This window comes from Podarcis melisellensis (assembly GCF_964234715.1).
Source record: "Podarcis melisellensis genome assembly, chromosome: 8".
In the NCBI taxonomy this organism is placed as follows: domain Eukaryota; kingdom Metazoa; phylum Chordata; class Lepidosauria; order Squamata; family Lacertidae; genus Podarcis; species Podarcis melisellensis.
Genome location: NC_138540.1, coordinates 73,679,119 through 73,699,609, shown reverse-complemented (window position 1 = coordinate 73,699,609; position 20,491 = coordinate 73,679,119). Strand labels below are relative to the sequence as shown.

Sequence of the window (20,491 nt, the reverse complement as noted above, 5' to 3'; positions counted from 1 at the left end):
GAATTGGAGAGCCACGTCTTTACAGTTTTGGCTGCCAATGGCAAGTATCTCTGTTTCGCTCCTAATCTCTGTGTTGGAAGCCACTGTAAACCTCCAGCTCTTTCTGAGGCTAGCCTGTGTGGAGAGTTACCAGAACTACAATGTGGAGCCTCTTCCTGACATAAGGAGATGAGTTAGACCATCTTGCTCAGTGTTGTCCATATTGGATGGCAGTGGCTTCCAAGGGTTTCAGGCAGGGAACCCTACCTGGAGATGCTGGGGGTTAAACATGGGGGTGCGGTTAGCACTGTGGTCTAAACCACTGAGCCTCTTGGGCTTGCCAATCATAAGGTCAGTGGTTTGAATCCTTGTGATGGGGTAAGCTCCCGTTGCTCTGCCTCAGCTCCTGCCAACCTAGCAGTTTGAAAGCACACCAGTGCAAGTAGATAGCTAGGTACCACTGCAGCAGGAAGATAAATGGCATTTCTGTGCACTCTGGTTTCTGTCACAGCGTCCCGTTGCGCCAGAAACAGTTTAGTCATGCTGGCCACATGACCCAGAAAGCTGTCTGTGGACAAATGCCGGCTCCCTCAGCCTGAAAGCGAGATGAGCACCACAACCCCATAGTCGCCTTTTACTGGACTTAACAGTCCTGGGGTCCTTTACCTTTACCTTACCTGAACATAGGACCATTTGACCATGAAAAGCTTGATCACTACCCCATCCTGATTGGTCTCAAAGCCCCACATGTCCCTCCCCCAGGAGAAACCACTTGAGGCTTGAGAAGACAGGTATGTGGCAAAATAAACCCCATTTGAGAGTGGAAATAGCATTTTCTTTTTACAGGCTGCAAAATTAGGCCATTCACAAATCTGCTGTGTGCTGGGTCCAATCTCCCAAAATGCTATTTGTTTCACATCTGCAACGGACAAATAATTGCTCTGAACACACCCATGAAAATTCCTCCTGTGCAGGGGCAGCTGCCGAGGTGTTGCGGCAGAACTAACCACACAGCCTTGGACCTGGCAGTAGCCTCATTGTCACTTACGTGGGCAGGGCAGCAGTGAGGTCAGGGTGCCACAGGTGCAGTGACAGAGCCCAAGGCAACTAACTTTGAAAGCTAAGAGGAAACCAAGCACTGAAGGAGCTGCTCCTTCATCACCAATGAATGGAGCCAAGCTGGTTTCATGTCCTATGAAGCCGCATTATTTATAGTGAGTCGAACACCATTTTGTCCATCTCATTTTGTACATGGCTTACGCACCCACCCACCCTCAGCACTACCTGGAAATGCCAGGGACCAAACCTGAGACCTTTTGCATACAAAGCATGTTCTCTGCCCCTGAGCCACAGCCCTTCTTATGTCAGTGCAGGGAATAGTTTTCCCAGAACCATTTCACTGGCTTAACATGGCTCTGCTGTCCTTGCAGATATATGAAGCCCGAACCAAGAGATGAACTTCTGGCTTCTTCCTCTGCCGCTGGTCTCCCTTTCTATACACACTAGGTGGTGCTGTCTGCATTCTAGCAGCATCTAGTAATGGGTGTTAGAGGGAATCAGTGGCCTTTTAAACTGTGGGTGAAGTATTGTTTTTGTTTGTTATTATGGTATGTATTTTTGTGCTTTTATATTGTAAACCACCCTACTGTTCCTCAGATGAAGGGTGGTATAGAAATTTAGTTAATTGTTGTTGTTACTGTATGGATGGTGCATGGACCAGTGTAATTTTGTTATCTGCAGCTCATTGTTGCTATTATTTCTCCAGAATTGAAATGTATTTTCTCAATCGGCTCCTGGAACAAATAGACAGGAGCGCTCAGTTCATGTTTCCTCTGCCAGGATGTGCCCAAAGATGCCACTGTCCTAGGATTCCCCTGCCTTGTCACCTGTAACGCAGACTGTGTCTGGGGATCCTGGTGTCTTTATTCTCCCAGGATGATGCCACTGCCAGTGGGGTGTAGTGGTTGGAGTATTGGACTTCAGATCTGGAAGACCAGGTTTCAAAACCTCACTCAGCCATGAACCTCACTAGGTGACCTTGGGGCAGTCTCTCAGCCACAGCCTACCTTGCAGGTTAGTAGTGAGAATAACATTGGGGTGGCAGCCATATATGCTGCATTGAGCTCCTTAGAGGAAAGAAATGGAATGCAGATGTACAATAGCCCAGGTGACTATTGCAGTTAATTTTTTTATTTTTATTTTTTGCAGAAATCAACCATAAGTGTCCACTGCATATAATGTATGATGACTCCCATTGATAATTGTATATTAACAATCACTGTTTTTCAGGCCATTGATGCTTTTCATGCAAACATACACATTCATCACAATTGTACTGCATTATGGGCTTTGTAGTCAACCCCCAGGTGTTTTGACATGTAGGTATTTCATGCATGGTCACAGTGCACCATAATTTTGGTATACTACAAAACCCACCTATGTGGCGTGGTATGGTTGAAGTGTTCATCTGTATGAAAACATTCATGGGCCTAACTGCAAAGTCCATAATACAGTGCAACTGTAATTTAACATACACATCCAGGGCCTTGGTAATAATGAAACCTGGGGTTGGCCAGGATGCAGTGTGTTTCCATTTCTTATGGCTGTCACCACCTCTTAATTTCCCCCCAGACATGACTGCTACTTACATCTAACATCTAACTAACAAATAACGCCTTCCTATTCCCCACTAGGCAAGCTGGCCTGTGTTCCTCATGTCAGATAAAGCATGGAGCCAGAATGAGCAATCAATCAGGCATGCAGGGAGCAGATTCTTGGGCTACTAAAGTATGCAGTCAAACCCAGGTTCCAATTTTGAAGCTTTATTGAGATTAAGGATCAGGGATGATGGAGAAGAGGTAGTATCAGAGGAATAAAAGTTTACTCTCTAAATGTCCGTACAATTCTAAGGAGAAATTCCAGGACTTTTTTGCTTGAAACAAGGGCTCTGAGACACAAAATGAGGTGTGAAGGGGGGGTGGGATTTCCAGTCTGCTCCTGGTATAGAGAAACCATGAGGGTGAGGTTGGGGAATCTGTGGCTCTCCAGATGTTGTTAGACCCTAATTCCTATCAGCCTCAGCTAGTATGACCAGTGATCAAGGATGATGGGAGTTGTAGTCCAGTAACATTTGGAGGGTCAAAGGTTGACCATCCCTACACTGGAGCAGTTTTCCTCAACTTGATGCCTTCCTGATGTCGCTAAACTACAGAACCCATCACCGCTGACTTAGGGATGGAGAAATACATCAATGTCAGTTTCTCTCAGTGTCTTGTTTATCTAATTTATCCAAAGTTCACTCCTCCATATTTCCGCATCAATTGGTGATTTAAAAAAAAAAAAGGACTCACGAAAGATCATTAGCATTTTAGTGCAAATTTCTCCCACACACATTTTTTTGTATACAATTTGGCCTAGCATGAACATTTTTGACAAGTGGCTTTCCCTAATATAAGACATAGCTTCATGTTATCTTCACTAGTATGCACTTTACACTAGTACGTGCATTTTTATACCCACTACCCAGCTGAGCCACGGCATTTCCAAAATGTGGAGACAGGCAGATTTCAAAGGATGCCTGGCTTTTGTTCTGCATCTTGTTTCGGGAAGTGCAAATTAGGTAAGTTTGCTTTTAAATGAGAACAGAATCAAATTTCTCCCCCCAGCCCTATCCGTTTGGGCCATGGTGGCTTGGAATTATGGGAGTTGGAATCCAACAACATCTAGAGAGCATAGAGTTGAGGAAGGCTGCATGAGGAGGGTGTTTCACTCCCACTGGCTTGTGGTGCAACAGCTATTCTGAAAAGGAGAGTTAGGTCACTGGGCCACAGGCAGGAGGGTGTTAAGGAAAAAGTGAGATGAGAAAGAGAGGCGCTATTTTCTCAGCTCTCCCATATGGGAAGTCGACTTCTGTGTTTCCATTTTTGATGAAGAGCTCATCCAAGCTGGGCCATGGAGTCCCATCTCCATCCTTGCACAATCTAAGGTCATCGCTGTAGAGACTAATCAGGCCTCAATGCCAGAAACATTCACCACTGTACTTTTTCCCGACTTGGAGAGCATTTTCCTGTGGAAAAAAATAATGGAAAGCTAACTGTCAGAGCTGCCCGAGGTCCCAGCTCACAAAGGACCAACGCCAGTTCGTTGCTATTTACAAAGGTCTTTATTGAAGTTCAGTTTCGATTTCAAAGCCGCGGCGCGCAGCCCTACGTCTCAAACTCTAGACCGCTGAAGCTCCGTCTGAATCTCCTCCCCCCAGACACCAGTTTAAGACTCTAGCCTTGCTCCACCTCTTCCTTTGCTCCTTCCTCCTCTGGGTCCGCCTGTCCGCTGGGGTTTTGCCCTTTCTGGACTCTTCTGACGCTGAGTCCCCTGATTCTTCCCCCTGCCTCCGGCGGGCTTTAGGACCTGGTTCCCCATCCTGGTTTCCTGCTGTCCCGCGCGCCTGTACATTTGAACTTGGTGTGCGCGCCCAGCCGGCAACCTTCCTCCTGACCGTTACACTGCTCCTGTCACTGCTTCCCCCTTCGGGGAGGCTAGCTGGGTCTGACTTCCCCTCCGTTCCCTCACTCTCCGAATGTAGCGTGGTCAGCCCTGACTCCTCTTCTCTCCCTGCTAGAGGAGACGCTGGCCCTGATGCATGGGACTCTTCCCCCCCACTACGCTCTGGTGGGGAAGCTGGTCCTGATCTCCAGCTGCTGCTTTGGGAGTCCCCGCTGGCCTCTTGTTTCTGGTGCGTCCCCCCTGGGACCCCCCTTGCCCTGGCCATAGGCGCCCCCCCTCTGGGAATCTTCTGATTCGCTGGAGAAGCTCATGGAATCTCTCGGTTCACTGTCATACTCCCCTACGCTTCCCTCAGATTCTTCCCCTTCGCTCTCCATTTCCTCTCTCCCCTGTGCCTCTGCTCCTGAGCCCCTGACACTAACGCATGGGTGAGCATGGATAAACATGCTTGTTTATCCAAACCTTTTTTTTTTATTCCAATCTTCAGCTGAAAAAAGACTCCCAGAGCAACATACAGAGATAAAAAATAAGACAAGTCAGGTTAACCTACCCTCTTTGAGGAAGCCAGTGTGGCATAGTGGTTAATAATAATAATAATAATAATAATAATAATAATAATAATAATAATAATAATTTATACCCTGCCCATCTGGCTGAGCCACTCCGGGCGGTTCCCCATCAAGTGTTAAAAACAATACAGCATTGAATATTAAAACCTTCCCTAAACAGGGCTGCCTTCAGATGTCTTTTAAAAATAAGATAATGGCTTATTTCCTTCACATCTTCTGGGAGGGCGTTCCACAGGGCAGATGCCACTACCGAGAAGGCCCTCTGTCTGGTTCCCTGTAACCTCACTTCTTGCAATGAGGGAACTGCCAGAAGGCCCTCGGCGCTGGATCTCAGTGGTTAAGATTGTCAGCCTAGGTCCTAGGAGAGTTCAGGGTTCAAATCCCCACTTGGCCATGAGGCTCACTGGGTGACCTTGAACCAGTCACCATATGTCAGCCTGGCTTACCTCACAGGGTGATTGTGATGATAAAATGAGAAGAACCATGAGTGCCACCTTGGGCTCCTTGAATGAAAGGTGAAATATAAATGTGATAATAATAAAATTTCTATCAGGGGGAGAGGCACAATTGCCATTCAAAATTAGTTGTGTGTGGGTTTTTTGTTTTTTAAAAAGTCTGACATAGATGAAAGTATACTTGTGCTAAAAAAGAAAGAAACATAATAAAGAACAGTGATCGATAATATAAATAGGGCAATAGTGCTATGGAACAACCGGTTATAGATCCAGCAAATCTTTTTCAGATATGTCCAATTAGCCCTGAGTCCTTGGACTAACTGAACTACTAGATTCAAAGAAGTTGTGATATACAACATAAGGTTGTGTTTGTAGAGAACAGGCTCTCGACAAAAGGAAAAGTGCTCAGCTAAAAGATTTTTTATCAGCCACTGACACACTAGTTGAATTATTTGGACACCTTCCCCAAAGCAGATGGAGAAGGTTTTCTAAGCCAAGGACTCAGGACCAATTGGGACATATCTGAGAAAGTCTTAATGGTCAAAACATGTCTATAACTGATGGACCACGGAAATCACTATGAACTATCACCACCATCCCAATCAGGCTGCTGTGGGTGTCAACTGAAACATGGAATGGGATCAGTAGATGAAAGACTGGTGGAGGAAGATCACCACTGGAGAAGGTTAAGAAGAGATTCCCATCATCGCTATGCCAATATTTGGTCCTCGTTTACTACCATGACTATTCTTCTCTTCCCCATATGAACTCACCCATTGTTTTCTGTGCCTGTTCCGGATGAGCTTTTGCCCAGGATATTGTTCCTACAATACATCAGCAAGCCACGCTGGCGCTTGTAGTAGCAGAAGACATCCATCACCAGCAAAGCCACCAAGAGGATGATCAACACAATGAGCACAAGGATGCCAGTTCCCAAACCTTGAGTGTCTGGAAAGAGGAGAAGGACATCCATTTGCAAGAGCAGATGGGAAGGTCATCAGAATGCAAGAATCCTTTCACTAGCCTTGAGCAGAGGATGACCCCATTGTGAGCAAGGGCACCGGCCGGAGGGGGAAAGCTGAGGTGAAGGTAAGTCAGCAGAGACTCCCGGCATGTACTGTGGCTGTAAGAAAGACAGCCACTGGGAGCAACAGGCAAGATTGTTGGCTGGGAGTGAGGCATATTGTGGTTCTCAACGTTCTCTAGGACCTTTGATAGAGTGCAACTTCTCAAGCTGCAATTCCTTTGGACTTATATAAGATTTTATGACTGGCTCTTGATCTTTTGCTTTGTGCCACAAAGTAATTGAGTTTATTTTGCCATTTTTTAGTGAAGGGGAGGGGACTGGCAGTACCTGAAAGAGACATGAGAATCTAAGTAATACAGACATTTTTATTACTGCAGCAACTGATCCAGCTTAGGTTAGTACGCTTCTATTTTATTTTATTTTAGATCCTGTTGCATGTTTTCAGAAACATTTGTATAGTTCCACCATCCTATTTAATGTCAAATATGAGAGCTATTCCTAGGTATTTAAAGCCACCAAGGGCTATGGCTAGGAGAGAGTTAAGAGAGAAGCCAATTGAGATCCCTTGTGTTCAGACTGACCAGAAGGATTGTTGATTTTGAAAAAATTATTCATAAATCTTCTACTTAATTAATTTTCTTACCACCAGAAAGTTCTTAATTTTTAGTTGAAATCTCATTTCTTGTCATTTGAATCCATTGACTCAGGTCTTACCTACCCACCCTCTGGAGCAGAAGAAAACAAGCTTGCTCCATCTTCCATGCTCCAACCCTTCAGATATTTGAAGATGGCTGGCATACCACCTCTCTAAATAAATTTAAAAATTGTCCAGTAGCACCTTAGAGACCAACTTCTGGGTATAAGCCTTCGTGTACATGCACACTTCTTCAGATACACTAAAACAGAAGTCACCAGATCCTTATATACAGAGGGAGGCTGGGGTGGGGTTCTTCTAAGAGGGGTAGTAAGAGATGGGTGATGGACTCAATTGGAATGGTAAACCTGTTGACGACTGCAATTAGTCCTACAGGAAAAAGCAAGGGATAGTATGCAGGTGACCAAAAATAGCTTTAGCATATGTAATGAGACAAGAATCCAGTATCTCTGTTCAGACCAGCTCTCTCCATAGTTTTCAGTTTAGTAATACGTTGTAATTCAGCAACTTCTCTTTCAAGTCTACTTCTGTATATAAGGGTCTGGTGTCTTAATGAGGGTGAAAGAGGAGAGCGCAAAATATGGTCTGTAGCTCAACATCAAAAAAACTAAGTTCATGGCCACTGGTCCCATCACCTCCTGGCAAATAGAAGGGGAAGAAATGGAGGCAGTGAGAGATTTTTCTTTCTTGGGCTCCATGATCACTGCAGATGGTGACAGCAGTCACAAAATTAAAAGATGCCTGCTTCTTGGGAGAAAAGCAATGACAAACCTAGACAGCATCTTAAAAAGCAGAGACATCACCTTGCTGACAAAGGTCTGTATAGTTAAAGCTATCGCTTTCCTAGTAGTGATGTATGGAAGTAAGAGCTGGACCATAAAGAAGGCTGATAGGTGCAGAATTAATGCTTTTGAATTATGGTGCTGGAGGAGACTCTTGAGAGTCCCATGGACTGCAAGAAGATCAAACCTATCCATTCTTAAGGAAATCAGCTCTGAGTGCTCACTGGAAGGACAGATCCTGAAGCTGAGGCTCCAATACTTTGGCCACCTCATGAGAAGAGAAGACTCCCTGGAAACGACCTTCATGTTGGGAAAGATTGAGGGCACAAGAAGAAGGGGACGACAGAGGACGAAATGGTTGGACAGTGTTCTCGAAGATACCAACATGAGTTTGACCAAACTGCAGGAGGCAGTGGAAGAAAGGAGTGCCTGGCGTGCTCTGATCCATGGGGTCATGAAGAGTCAGACGCGACTAAACAACTAAACAATAACAACAAGGGTCTGGTGACTTCTGTTTCAGTGTATCTGAAGAAGTGTGCATACATACAAAAGTTTATACCCAGAACAAACTTAGTTGGTCTTTAAGGTGCTACTGGACAATTTTTTAATTTTTTAATTTATTTTGACTGCGTCAGACCAACATGGCTACCTACCTGAATCTAATATCACCTCTCAGTCTTCTCTTCTCCAGGTTAGTGTCAACATTCTGACTTTAAGCCAATTGTTTGCAACTCACCTCCTTGAAGAGTAACCTTCTTCTTGCTGCTACCCTGATCATTGGCAGCTGTTATTAGCAGTTCTGAGAGATCCTCCTGTGATGTTGGCGTGAACTAGAAACAAAGTTAAAAAGGAGAATTTAAGATGCATCAAAATGTGAAGTGGAATAGTATTCTGCTATGACAAGCGAAGGAACACTTATGGGGTTTTCATTTTCCAAAACTTGCACCTGCCCTCTTGAGCCTGGTGCCCTCCACATGCTGCTAGACTACAACTCCCAGCATTCCTGTCCATGGGGTTATAGTCTGAAACATCTGGAGGGCACCAGGTTGCAGAGAAGAGTGGCTTACACTGCAGGTGTCCTCAGCAACCATTGGTGGCTTCATATTGCTTGCTTACTAGGGCTGAGCAGAAACAGTGATCTGAAATAGAGGACACTCACAGCATTAGAAACTGGTGTGCAAATATGGTTAAAACAGACAATTAAAACAATGTACAACAAGAAATTTAGAAACAATGTGCAACAATAAACTATCCCAGGGAGTTGACTCAGAGTCACCCATGGAACCGAGTTTGGGGATTTTCATGCCGGACTATTTTGACACAAACTGAAGCACAGCTCTCCCTCAGAGCTGAAACTTCTGCTAATTTTGTGATGCAATCCTCCAAATGAAAGCATACACTTCCATAATAGGGGGAAACATGCATAGATGTGCATATGTTTGCAGAAATGGCCGTGTTAAAAATATACTGTTGGCATCCATCTGTCTCAAGAGACAATGGAGTGTGCCTCCTGGGGGGGTGGGGAGTCAAACTGCTAGTTAGCAGCACCAAAGTGACCTCCCTAGGATGAAAGCCTGGACTGTGGGTGGATCTAGACACGGGGGGGAGGGACTATAATTAAGTCAGAAATTAGATCGTTATAACAAAAGAAAATAAATCTCTATGGAAAATGGGGTTTTAAAATTTCCTGCTCTCTTGCGCCATCTGTTGTTGCATGTCTATAGTGCAGTCAAATCGCTGTTTCTTTACTAATGTAGCTGAGACCTGTGTGTATGCAGGTCCTGGGCCCCACTCTGGCCCTTGCTGATGTGGTCCAAAGGAAAGCAGAGCAATACTTTTGGCACCAGCCAGGCTGTGGAAGTTGTTGGAAGGTACAAGATGCCATCAAACCATCTTAGGGAGTCCACTCCAGATTTGTGTAGGGTTTACTCCTTAGCCTTTCCTTCTCTCAAAGATGTCATACACAAAGCAGTGGAGGTTTAGGATCAGAGTATTCCTTCTTCTGGATGGGCTATCTTTCCAGGTTGAGGAGCCCCATCTGCTCCTCACCTCCCTCTACAGCACATGCAGAAATTGCCTGCTTAATTGTTGGACCCTCTATTGCTCTTGTCCGCTCAATCTGCCAGAGTCTGTCTTCACATGCAGAGGAAGCATCTTAACTCAGCAAGGATTTGTGACTCATTGGCTACCCGCACCTGGTTTAGTTGGCCAGTCAAAGCCTTTCCTGGGGTTTGGCAGTTGTTTCATGCCAACAACTTCTAGCAGCCACAAGTGAGAGCTGAATGCAAGGTTCACCAAAGGTGAACAAACTACCCCAGAAGGAGCACAATGTGCCCCCCCACCAGAGGAACTACCCCTCTCCTCACACCCCATACTATGTTAGGCAAAATAGCACTCCAAAATCCATATATATTGTGACAACTGCTCCCTAAAATGCTGCTGAATTTTCATGAAGATTTTTTTTATAAAAAAAAATGCAAACTGATAGGGGAAAGTGCAGAACTGAATTTAAGATTGGAGAAGTGGGGATGAGGAACTGAGAGAAACTGAAACTGAAACTGACCAATTTGTCAGGAACGAGTTGGCTGTTGACCAATGCTCAGGGGTCATGCAAGTTGTAATTCAAAACAGCCTTACCTCAAAGGAATACGTATGTCTGTCTTGGTCCTGCGCTACTTTCTTGATATCATCACCTTTGAAAACCTTCCCCTTCCAAGCAATGGAGACAGAGGGGGGAGGGTAAGCCAAGATGCTGAAGTTGTATTGGGCAGGTGTCCCAATCGGGGTGGCAAATGAGTCACCTGTGAGGAGCTCTATCCTTGGAGTGACTGGGAAAGCAAAGCAGATTGACATTTGTTACATAGGAAGCTAGCTTTTGCCATTATTTTGCCTCTGGGTAAAACATAGTGACTGCCAAGTAATATTTTTTTCTGTATTTCTGATGTACTTTGCTTTTGAAAAATTGTTTGCTGGTCTTTGGACTGTAATGAAGAATGTGGGTATTATCTATACAGTGGTACCTCGGGTTAAGAACTTAATTCATTCCGGAGGTCCATTTTTAACCTGAAACTGTTCTTAACCTGAGGTACCACTTTAGCTAATGGGGCCTCCCGCTGCCGCCGTGCAATTTCTGTTCTCATCCTGAGATAAAGTTCTTAATCCAAGGTACTATTTCTGGGTTAGCCGAGTCTGTAACCTGAAGCGTCTGTAACCTGAGGTACCACTGTACTGACTGGCAGCAGCTCTCCAAGGCCTTAGGCAGGAATCTCTCTCAGCCCTACCCTTCTCTTTCCAAATCAAAAGACCCATCCACTCCTTGCTTCCTAAACTTTACGTCTGATTAGGTCCATCCACTCCACATACAACCAAATTTACAACCCTGGCAGCCCAACAGAGACCAAGGCTCCTATCTCCCAGCACTGTGCTAAGAGACCCCAAACATCTCTTACATTTAATATTGAGGGAGACGTCCATGACAACAGTTTCATTCCGCTCTTTAATGCTGGCCTCACAGGTGTGGACACCAGCATCTGAGGGTTGGGAGTCCTTTACCACCAACGTCCCATTTGCAAGCACGGAGACTCGTCCTCCTGACCAGAAAGGAGAAGCAAATTAGCAGTGGTCATAGTGGGATATACCATATTTTTTGCACCATAACACTCACTTTTTCCCTCCTAAAAAGTAAGGGGAAATGTCTGTGCGTGTTATGGAGGGAATGCCTACGGGTGGCATACCTACGGATTTTCCTCCTCTAAAAACTACGTGCGTATTATGGTCAGGTGCGTGTTATAGAGCGAAAAATACGGTATGTTTTGCAGGTACATACTAGCAAAATATCATAACAAATGCCAAAAGCAAAAGGGATATCGAGAACTGAACATTGAGCAAGACAAATACCTGCACCTAAATCAAGATCAGCCAATAACAAATAACCAATGACAGATCAGTATAACACATTTCCAAGTAACACAAATGGGTTTGCATTATCCTGTACCTTATTGCTTCAAAATAAATTAGAAAGAGACTTCATTTCTCCATAAAGACATTGTCTATGCTCTCTCTGGTTCTAACCATATGTGTGAGCTTAACCCTGCATACAATGGTCAAGATTTTAGTCATCCATTCTCTTCCCCCCACCCAAGTTTTGTCAAATAATAATTTTGGCAGCGGTCAAGAGATGTTGTTTTAACCCCTTATCCTCTAACAGCACAGGAGAAGCAAAATAGCAGAGGTGCGAGTGGGTTTTCTATCTAGGGGCACCTCTGAACAGAATATCCTACTCACCATCTCCAATCTTACTGATTTCCTGGTTTCCAAAGGTCCATCGTACAGTCGGTAGTGGGATTCCAGTGGCTTGACAATCAAAGGCTACACTTGTGCCCTCAACAACTTCCTTCGTGGGCTCCATGGGGGTCACAAACCTCGGTCTCTCTACGGATAGAAACATGGGAAGTTGATTTGTACCGAGCCAAGCCATCTAGCTGACTGGCAGCACCTCTCCAGGATTTCTGGCCCCAACTGAAGACACTAACAATTGAACCTGGGCCCTTCCACAGGCAAATCACAACTTGGGGTAAAAAATCAGAGTCAGGTGGACTGGACTGCACTTGGTGACATCATGGTATGATGAGCTTTGTACACAGTGTTCAAACCAGGGGGCAGAGGGAGCCTAACCGTATCTTTTGCGTCGACCTTATTGCCTGCTGTTTTGAAGGATATGATGGGGGGGCAGAGAGGGGTTAAACAGTTCACCCGTCTTCACATGAAAATCTGGGAACTGTAGCTCTGTGGGGGGAATGGAGCCTCTTAACAGTTCTCTGCACCCTTAAGAAACTACATTTCCCAGATTTCTTTGTGGGAAGCCATGAACTGTTCAAAGTGGTATCGTAGCACTTTAAACGTATGGTGTAAACGTGCGTGACCTACGGTGTGTTAGTTTCATCTAACACTCCCAATTTATTGTCACTCTAGACTTGGGAGCCCTTTTCAATATGAGGGATGCATTCCCTAATGGGCAGGTTTCCAATGGCCACCTGGCAAGCGAGGCCAGAGGCAAGAAATGGGGCAAAAGTAGATGATCCAGTCAAACAAGAGACCATTAAAGGGAACGTTTCAGAAAGGGGAGAGCCCTTGAGGTTGTGTGGCCTTGGGGGTCCCAAGGGCCAGGTAGAGAGGCCTGGGAGGCCGCATCCATCCCCTCCTCCCTGGATCTGAGGTTCTCGGTCCCTGCTCTAGCATATTGCAGGAACGTCAATAGAACGTCAATAGAATGTCACTTACGGACCACACGGATTTTGATCTGGGCAGTTGCCGTGTCTCCAGACTCAAAGTCGCCTTTGCAGGTGAAGATCCCTCCCGCCTGTGGATCAGGAAGAGTCATCTCCAGCCCCTTAGACTGCTCGTCGATATGCCGCAATGTGTACAGCTCTGAATCCTCGATGTCAGTATCCTCTGGGTCAGTCCAGGTCAAGGTAGCTTCCCCACCTGCTCTCACTGACATGCGGAGGAATTAAAATGCACAATTAATAGATCGCCCAGATGGGGTGGTAGCAAGGGAGGGGGTGATGAAAAACCTGACCTGATTGATAGGTAAAGGTAAAGGGACCCCTGACCATTAGGTCCAGTCACGGACGACTCTGGGGTGGCGGCGTTCATCTCGCTTTACTGGCCGAGGGAGCCGGCATACAGTTTCCGGGTCATGTGGCCAGCATGACTAAGCCGCTTCTGGCGAACCAGAGCAGCGCACGGAAACGCCGTTTACCTTCCTGCTGAAGCGGTATCTATTTATCTACTTGAACTTTGACGTGCTTTCGAACTGCTAGGTTGGCAGGAGCAGGGACTGAGCAACGGGAGCTCTCCCCCGTCACGGGGACTCGAACCGCTGTCCTTCTGAGCAGCAAGCCCTAGGCTCTGTGGTTTTGACCACAGCGCCACCCATGTCCCTTCTGATTGATAGGGCTATTCATCAAATCAGGGGTTGCTAAGAGGGTTGCCAAACCTTCAGGGCTGACCTGAAATCTTCAGGTTTGCCTGCCTCCAGTCAGGTGGCAGAGGGAGGGCTTGTATCTCCAGGTATGTAAGACTGCCTTAAAAGGGTTTTTTTTAAATAACAATAATAAAGAGACTGTGCAGGCACCTGCTGCAAATGATTGCCTAGGTCTCTGCGAGAGGTTCTGCCCTCCTCCGCGCCCTCTCCACTTCTGCCAATTAACCTCCATTCCAACAGCTCAGTGATGGGAGGTAGCACAGAGGAAGGAAAAGGACTGGGCTGGGCTCAAGATGAAGAGAGGGTTATGAGACTGCATGTACACCTGGAGCAAGGTGTAGAGCTCTGGGTGCAGGTGAAGCAGGTGGAAAGCAGGAGGAGGAATGCAGCCCTGCTGCCTCTGGGGTGTGTGTGTGTGTGTGTGTGTGTGTGAGAGAGAGAGAGAGAGAGAGAGAGAGAGAGAGAGAGAGAAGAGAAGAGAAGAGAAGAGAAGAGAAGAGAAGAGAAGAGAAGAGAAGAGAAGAGAAGAGAAGAGAAGAGAAGAGAGGAGAGGAGTGGAGTGTAAACAACAGTTTCTCTGTTTTGCAAACATGTCCACAGCCCCCCCCCAAGTTGGCAACCCTTCCATCAAATGAGTGGAGAGTTGTATAAGAGAAAAGTTGCACATACACATACAGACTATCTTAAAAAGTTGGATGAATGGGTGGGTTGTTGTTTTAAAGAAAGCTCAGATTTTCACAAAAACAGGAGCCACTCTGCTCTGGAAAGGGCAGTGAATATGTAGTTGTCAAACATATCCAATCATCTCTCGAAGACCAAAGCTATGTACAATTAAAGTCTGGACAAATCCCACCAAGGATCCCGGGAAGCAACAGGGATTACCCCTTACAGAGCTATAATTCCCAGCTGCCTTAACAGTGCCCATTATTCTTTGGGGTGGGGAGCAGAATATGATTTAAATGTATGCTGTGTACACAACTTGAGTGCAGGTGGGGAAGGAAGAGGTTCTGTGAATTTTAAACAAAAGGAAATGTGCAGATAGAACAGCGAGCAGCTGGGAGCCTGTCCCACCTCTGAGCCCTCTTCCTGTCTCCCCAAAGCCACAAACAATTGGACTTTAAAAAACAAACAAACCAGATGCCGCGTGGTTATTTAAATACATAAGCAGCAAACATAATTTTAAACAAGTTTTTTAAAGGCAGACCACACACACCCCCAGAAGCAGGGTGGGAGAGAGGCCAAACTGGCAACGCAAGCAACGTCCACTGTGGAGGGAAGCAGGTGTGTCCTCTGAAGGAGCACATCAGACCACTGCTCTATTTAGCTCAGTGCTGCCTACACTGACTGGCAGCAGCTCAGATGTGGGGTGAGCTTTCCCTGCCCTATCTCGAGATGCTGGGGGTTGAACCTGTTTGCAAAAGATGTGCTCTGTCGCTGTGCTGTGGACCTTTCCAACAGGAAGCTTCCTTATACCGAGGCAGATCATAGGTTTATCTCGCTCTTCACTGTCTATCTCAGGGATTGGGAGCCTGAGGTCTTGCAGGTGCTGTTGAACTACAATGCCCATCATCTCTTGACTACTGGCCATGCGGCCATGCTGGCTGTGGATAATGGGAACTAGAGTCCACTAATAATAATAATAATAATAATAATAATAATAATAATAATATTCATACCCCGCCCATCTGGCTGGGTTTCCCCAGCTACTCTGGGCGGCTTCCAACAAAATATTAAAATACAATAGTCTATTAAACATTAAAAGCTTCCCTAAACAGGGCTGCCTTCAGATGTCTTCGAAAAGTCTGGTAGTTGTTTTTCTCTTTGACATCTGGTGGGAGGGCGTTCCACAGGGCGGATGCCACTACCGAGAAGGCCCTCTGTCTGGTTCCCTGTAGCTTTGCTTCTCACAGCAAGGGGACTGCCAGAAGGCCCTCGATGCTGGACCTCAGTGTCCGGGCAGAACGATGGGGGTGGAGACGCTCCTTCAGGTATACTGGTCCGAGGCCGTTTAGGGCTTTAAAGATCAGCACCATCACTTTGAATTGTGCTTGGAAATGTACTGGGAGCCAGTGTAGGTCTTTGAAGACCGGTGTTAATGTGGTCTCGGCGGCCGCTCCCAGTCACCAGTCTAGCTGCTGCATTTTGTTTTAGTTGTAGTTTCTGGGTCACCTTCAAAGGTAGCCCCACATAGACCGTATTGCAGTAGTCCAGGCGAGAGATACCAGTAACTAGAACATGCACCACTCTGGTGAGAACTGGTGCAAGTTTATTTGGCAAAGGCATTGGAGAAGCCACCATGGTGGAGTCCCACAGACCTATAGATGACACAGGTATATACAGAGGCATTCTCTCACCTTAGCTTTACACATGCATAGAAATTAAGGGCTCACCCACACTTCTGTTTTTCCTGCGATTCCTTCCATTTGTCCCATGATTCCTAGGCATGGGTCCAAGAGGTTCATTTTTTTTGTCCCACTATTTTCCCTGGGGACGTGGGTGGCGCTGTGGGTAAAACCTAAGTGCCTAGGACTTGCCGATTGTATGGTCGGCGGTTCGAATCCCCGCGACGGGGTGAGCTCCGGACTTGCCGATTGTATGGTCAGCGGTTCGAATCCCCGCGACGGGGTGAGCTCCCGTCGTTCGGTCCCAGCTCCTGCCCACCTAGCAGTTCGAAAGCACTCTTAAGTGCAAGTAGATAAATAGGGACCACTTTATAGCAGGAAGGTAAATGGCGTTTCCGTGTGCTGTGCTGGTGCTGGCTCGCCAGAGCAGCTTCATCACGCTGGCCACGTGACCTGGTAGTGTCTTCGGACGGCGCCGGCTCACGGCCTCTAGAGCGAGATGAGCACACAACCCTAGAGTCGGACACGACTGGCCCATACGGGCAGGGGTAGCTTTACCTTTACCTATTTTCCCTGGGGAAACCTGCTGTTTACCACTGAAATGAAACAAATGCTGATCTTCTGCCGCAAACCCTTTTGTTCTCATTGAGCAGTATGCAGCTGGTTTTGCCCGGGACAAAAAAAAGAACCTCTCCTTCCCCTTCCAAGTCTACAATTCTATGATAATCACAGGGCAAACAGGACTGTGGACGTGCTCCAAGTCCTGTTCATGGAGGGAAAGTCACCCTGCGCCATCACAGCTGGATGCCTGATCCAGCTGGAAGAAGAGGATGCTCACTCTTTTCAGGCTGGGTCAAGGCTGAGCTTTTCCTGCACAAACGTCCTTGACACACCTCCTTAGTGCAGGCTGGATAAGCAAATTCCCCTAACAATATTTTTAGGATCATAGAATTGTAGAGTTGGAAGGGAACCCTGGGGTCATCTAGTCCAACCCCTTCAAATGCAGGAATCTTTTGCCCAATGTGCTGGGAATAATAGGGGACAGAACTACCTAAACTGTATAGAAACTTGTAGGCTACTACAGTGGCAAGAATGTTCCTCTCCCAGAAATGGAAAGAAGCAGAAGTCCCAGCAAAGGAAAAATGGATACAAAAACTTATGCAGAATATGCAGAAATGATGAAACTTACCGGAAGATAACAAACTTTTAAATAAAAGGAATGTTCTGTTGAATATTTACAGATAAATTGTAAACAAATAAGAACATTGGCAGTATTGTTGTAATAACCTGCAGTTTTATATAAGAGTATATATTTAAAGTAGATGACTAAATGAGCAAATTAAGTTAATTTGAAGAAGGTATTAAAAATAAATTTAAGGAACCGCAAAAGAGAGGAAAGGAAGTCAAGTTCTGAAATGTTAAAATGATTGTAAAACTAGTGAAAAGTATAAATCTGAAAAGCATAAATACAATTTAAAAAAACAACCAGGGGGGGGCTCAAACCCATGACCTTGAGATGAAGAGTCTCATTCTCTACCGGCTGAGCTATCCCAGACAGTCTGGGTAAGGGGAATCAACCAGTTCCCCACTGCTGGTCTCTATTGACTGGCAGCAGCAAATCTCTCAGGTTTCAGACAGGGAAGAGATGCTGGGGTTTTGAACCTGGGGCCTTCTATATGCAAGCAGGTGCTCTGCCACTCAGATCACCCTGCAGGGGCCCCAAATACTGTGCTGGCTCCTGCTCTGATGCATATTCGTGCACACCCTCTCCATTACCCGCTTTCACCTTTGCACAAGAAATACGCTTTCTCGCCCAGCTGCACGTCCCCATTGCCAGGAATGATCTCCAGAGACGTCTTGGCGGAGTGAACAGCCCCTAGGAAGAGGAAAGAAGCACATTGTTTGGTCCAATCACAAGGCAAAGTCCTTTTAGCTCAGAGCATCTAGTCAGGGCTGGCCGACCAGCGCAAGCAAGCATTCCAAGCAGCCACAGCCAGCGGCAATAGTGTTCAGGGCACCACTTAAGCAGCAGATTATTCAAGAGGCATCCCCTCATGATCCTCAGCAACCTCACAGTGACGCCAGGGTGCAGCTTTATAACTGCATGGTGCAACAACAACAAAAATATGCCCTGTGGCCGAAATATTGGGAAATTCTAGAACAAGATGGAGATAGATTTAAATTGCAGAGTTTTGAGAAATTAAAGAATAAAGTGTGAGATTGGCTCCATTACTATCAGATAATGGAGGCATATAATTTGGACAAGAAAATTGGCTTCCAGGTGGAAAAATCAAAATTAGAAACAGAATTGTTAGAACCCAAAACAAAGAATTTGTCAAGAATGTTTAACTTGCTGTTGAAATGGAATACTCAGGATGAAACGGTTAAATCTGCTATGATAAAATGGGCACAAGATGTTGGACATAATATCATGTTTGCAGACTGGGAACAGTTGTGGAACACCGGTATGAAATTCACGGCATGTAATGCCCTAAGAGAGAATATTATGAAAATGATTTACAGGTGGTACATGACCCCAGTCAAGCTTGCAAAAATCTATCATTTGCCCGATAATAAATGTTGGAAATGTAAGGAAAATGAAGGCACATTCTTTCACCTTTGGTGGACGTGCCCAAGGATTAAGGCTTTCTGGGAGACGATATATAATGAACTGAAAAAGGTATTTAAATATACCCTTTTGAAGAAACCAGAGGCCTTTCTCCTGGGCATAGTTGACCAATCGGTGTTAAAGAAGGATAGAACTTTCTTTATGTACGCCACAACAGCAGCAAGAATACTTATCGCAAAATCTTGGAAGACACAAGATCTACCCACTTTGGAAGAATGGCAGATGAAGGTGATGGACTATATGGAATTGGCGGAAATGACCGGCAGGATTCGAGACCAGGTAGAAGAGTCAGTGGAGGAAGATTGGAAGAAATTTGAAGACTATTTACAGAGATATTGTAAAATTAAGGAATTTTAGAATAATGTTGGATTGGAACTAAGTGGTTTCTAGCTATGATGGGTTAAAGGAATATGAAAAAATGGGTTTATATAAGTAAAAATTTAAGATTGTAATAATTTAAGAATAAGATCTGGGTAGCAAAAAGAGGGAAAGAAATTGTTGAATTAATAATTTGATTTGGAATACAAAAAAGGGAGGTACGAGGAGGTCCGAGAAACAAGTAAATGAAAAATAAGGAGATGAAAAGATTGATTGTTTTTAACAATTTTTGTTGGATATTTTTTCCTTTTTCTGTTTTGTTTTGTTTTTTGTTTGTTTTTTATTTCTTGTAATGTAAAATCCTTAATAAAAATTATTATTAAAAAAAACAAAAATATGCCCTGGACCACTTTGGAGTCCAGGAAAAGTAAAATTGGGGACATGGGTAGACCTGTGGTTTAAACCACAGAGCCTAGGACTTGCCTTCTGATCTAAAGGCACTTCAGCCCATCATGAACTCCTCCTCTGACTGACTGTCCTTATGTAGCCCAAATGCCCAGGCAGCCTACAATATCCCCATGCAAGAAGGAAGCATTGCTGGGCTTCAGAGAGCCCCCAAAGTTTGCAGAAGTACAACTGGGGCAGGGAGGGGGTTGGAGGGGTAGGAAATATACTATAGATTAAATATACTATAGATTAAAGGGCAAGAGACATCTGATTAGGACCATGCGTGGTCAGTGGCCACAAAGCACTGAGGAAAATTGGAGGAAGGATAATGGGGTGCAGTATTCTGGCAGAGGGTATGCCAGACTGGCTAGGACCTTGAAGAGGGGCGCTGCAATATTTTGTTGCAGGTCTCACTTGCTCCCTTAAAGAAAAAGTCATAAAGAGGAAGGAACGAAACAGCCAAAGAGCTAATACTAAGGGACTGTGGGCAGTCTAGACACCCACAAACTCCCTTCCTGGAACAGGGCCCTTTCCTTCATTCATTCATCTTACCTGCTGCAAACATGAAAATGAGGAATCTCCCTGGTTCCATCTTTAAAAGGTGGGGGTAGGAATTGGGCTCCTTTGCCTTTCAGCACCAGCAGTTTGGAACAGGGACTCCTGGGTCCTGAGCTATTTATAAGGCTTTCTCGCCCACCCACCACCCTCCCTCCCTCCCTCTCCCTCCCACCTTTTTTTCCCCTCCTCCCTGCTGTGTGCCCCTGTGGCATCAGTGGGGGGAAGGAGGAAAAGGGCTGGA

General features: G+C 45.6%; 1 protein-coding gene across 1 annotated transcript; it reads right to left on the bottom strand.

The window, feature by feature from the left end:
• Positions 1-2,785: 2,785 nt before the first annotated feature.
• On the bottom strand, positions 2,786-20,355 carry LOC309375209 (neural cell adhesion molecule 2-like). Its single transcript, XM_081920790.1, has 9 exons — positions 20,245-20,355; positions 18,085-18,174; positions 13,251-13,463; positions 12,255-12,401; positions 11,420-11,560; positions 10,608-10,798; positions 8,707-8,800; positions 6,280-6,454; positions 2,786-4,045 (listed from the first exon to the last, which is right to left on the bottom strand). Exons 1-9 carry the CDS (start codon positions 20,282-20,284, stop codon positions 3,985-3,987), a joined length of 1,152 nt encoding a protein of 383 aa, XP_081776916.1. The 5' UTR covers positions 20,285-20,355; the 3' UTR covers positions 2,786-3,984.
• Between the last annotated feature and the right edge of the window lie 136 nt (positions 20,356-20,491).

Coding starts and splice junctions, on each gene's coding strand:
- LOC309375209 (XM_081920790.1), bottom strand. CDS start 20,284: ATGGAACCAGGGAGATTCCTCATTTTCATGTTTGCAGCAG. Junction 11,561..12,254: donor AATCAGTAAGATTGGAGATG/GTGAGTAGGATA, acceptor CTTTCTGGTCAG/GAGGACGAGTCTCCGTGCTT. Junction 10,799..11,419: donor CGTCTCCCTCAATATTAAAT/GTAAGAGATGTT, acceptor TTGCTTTCCCAG/TCACTCCAAGGATAGAGCTC.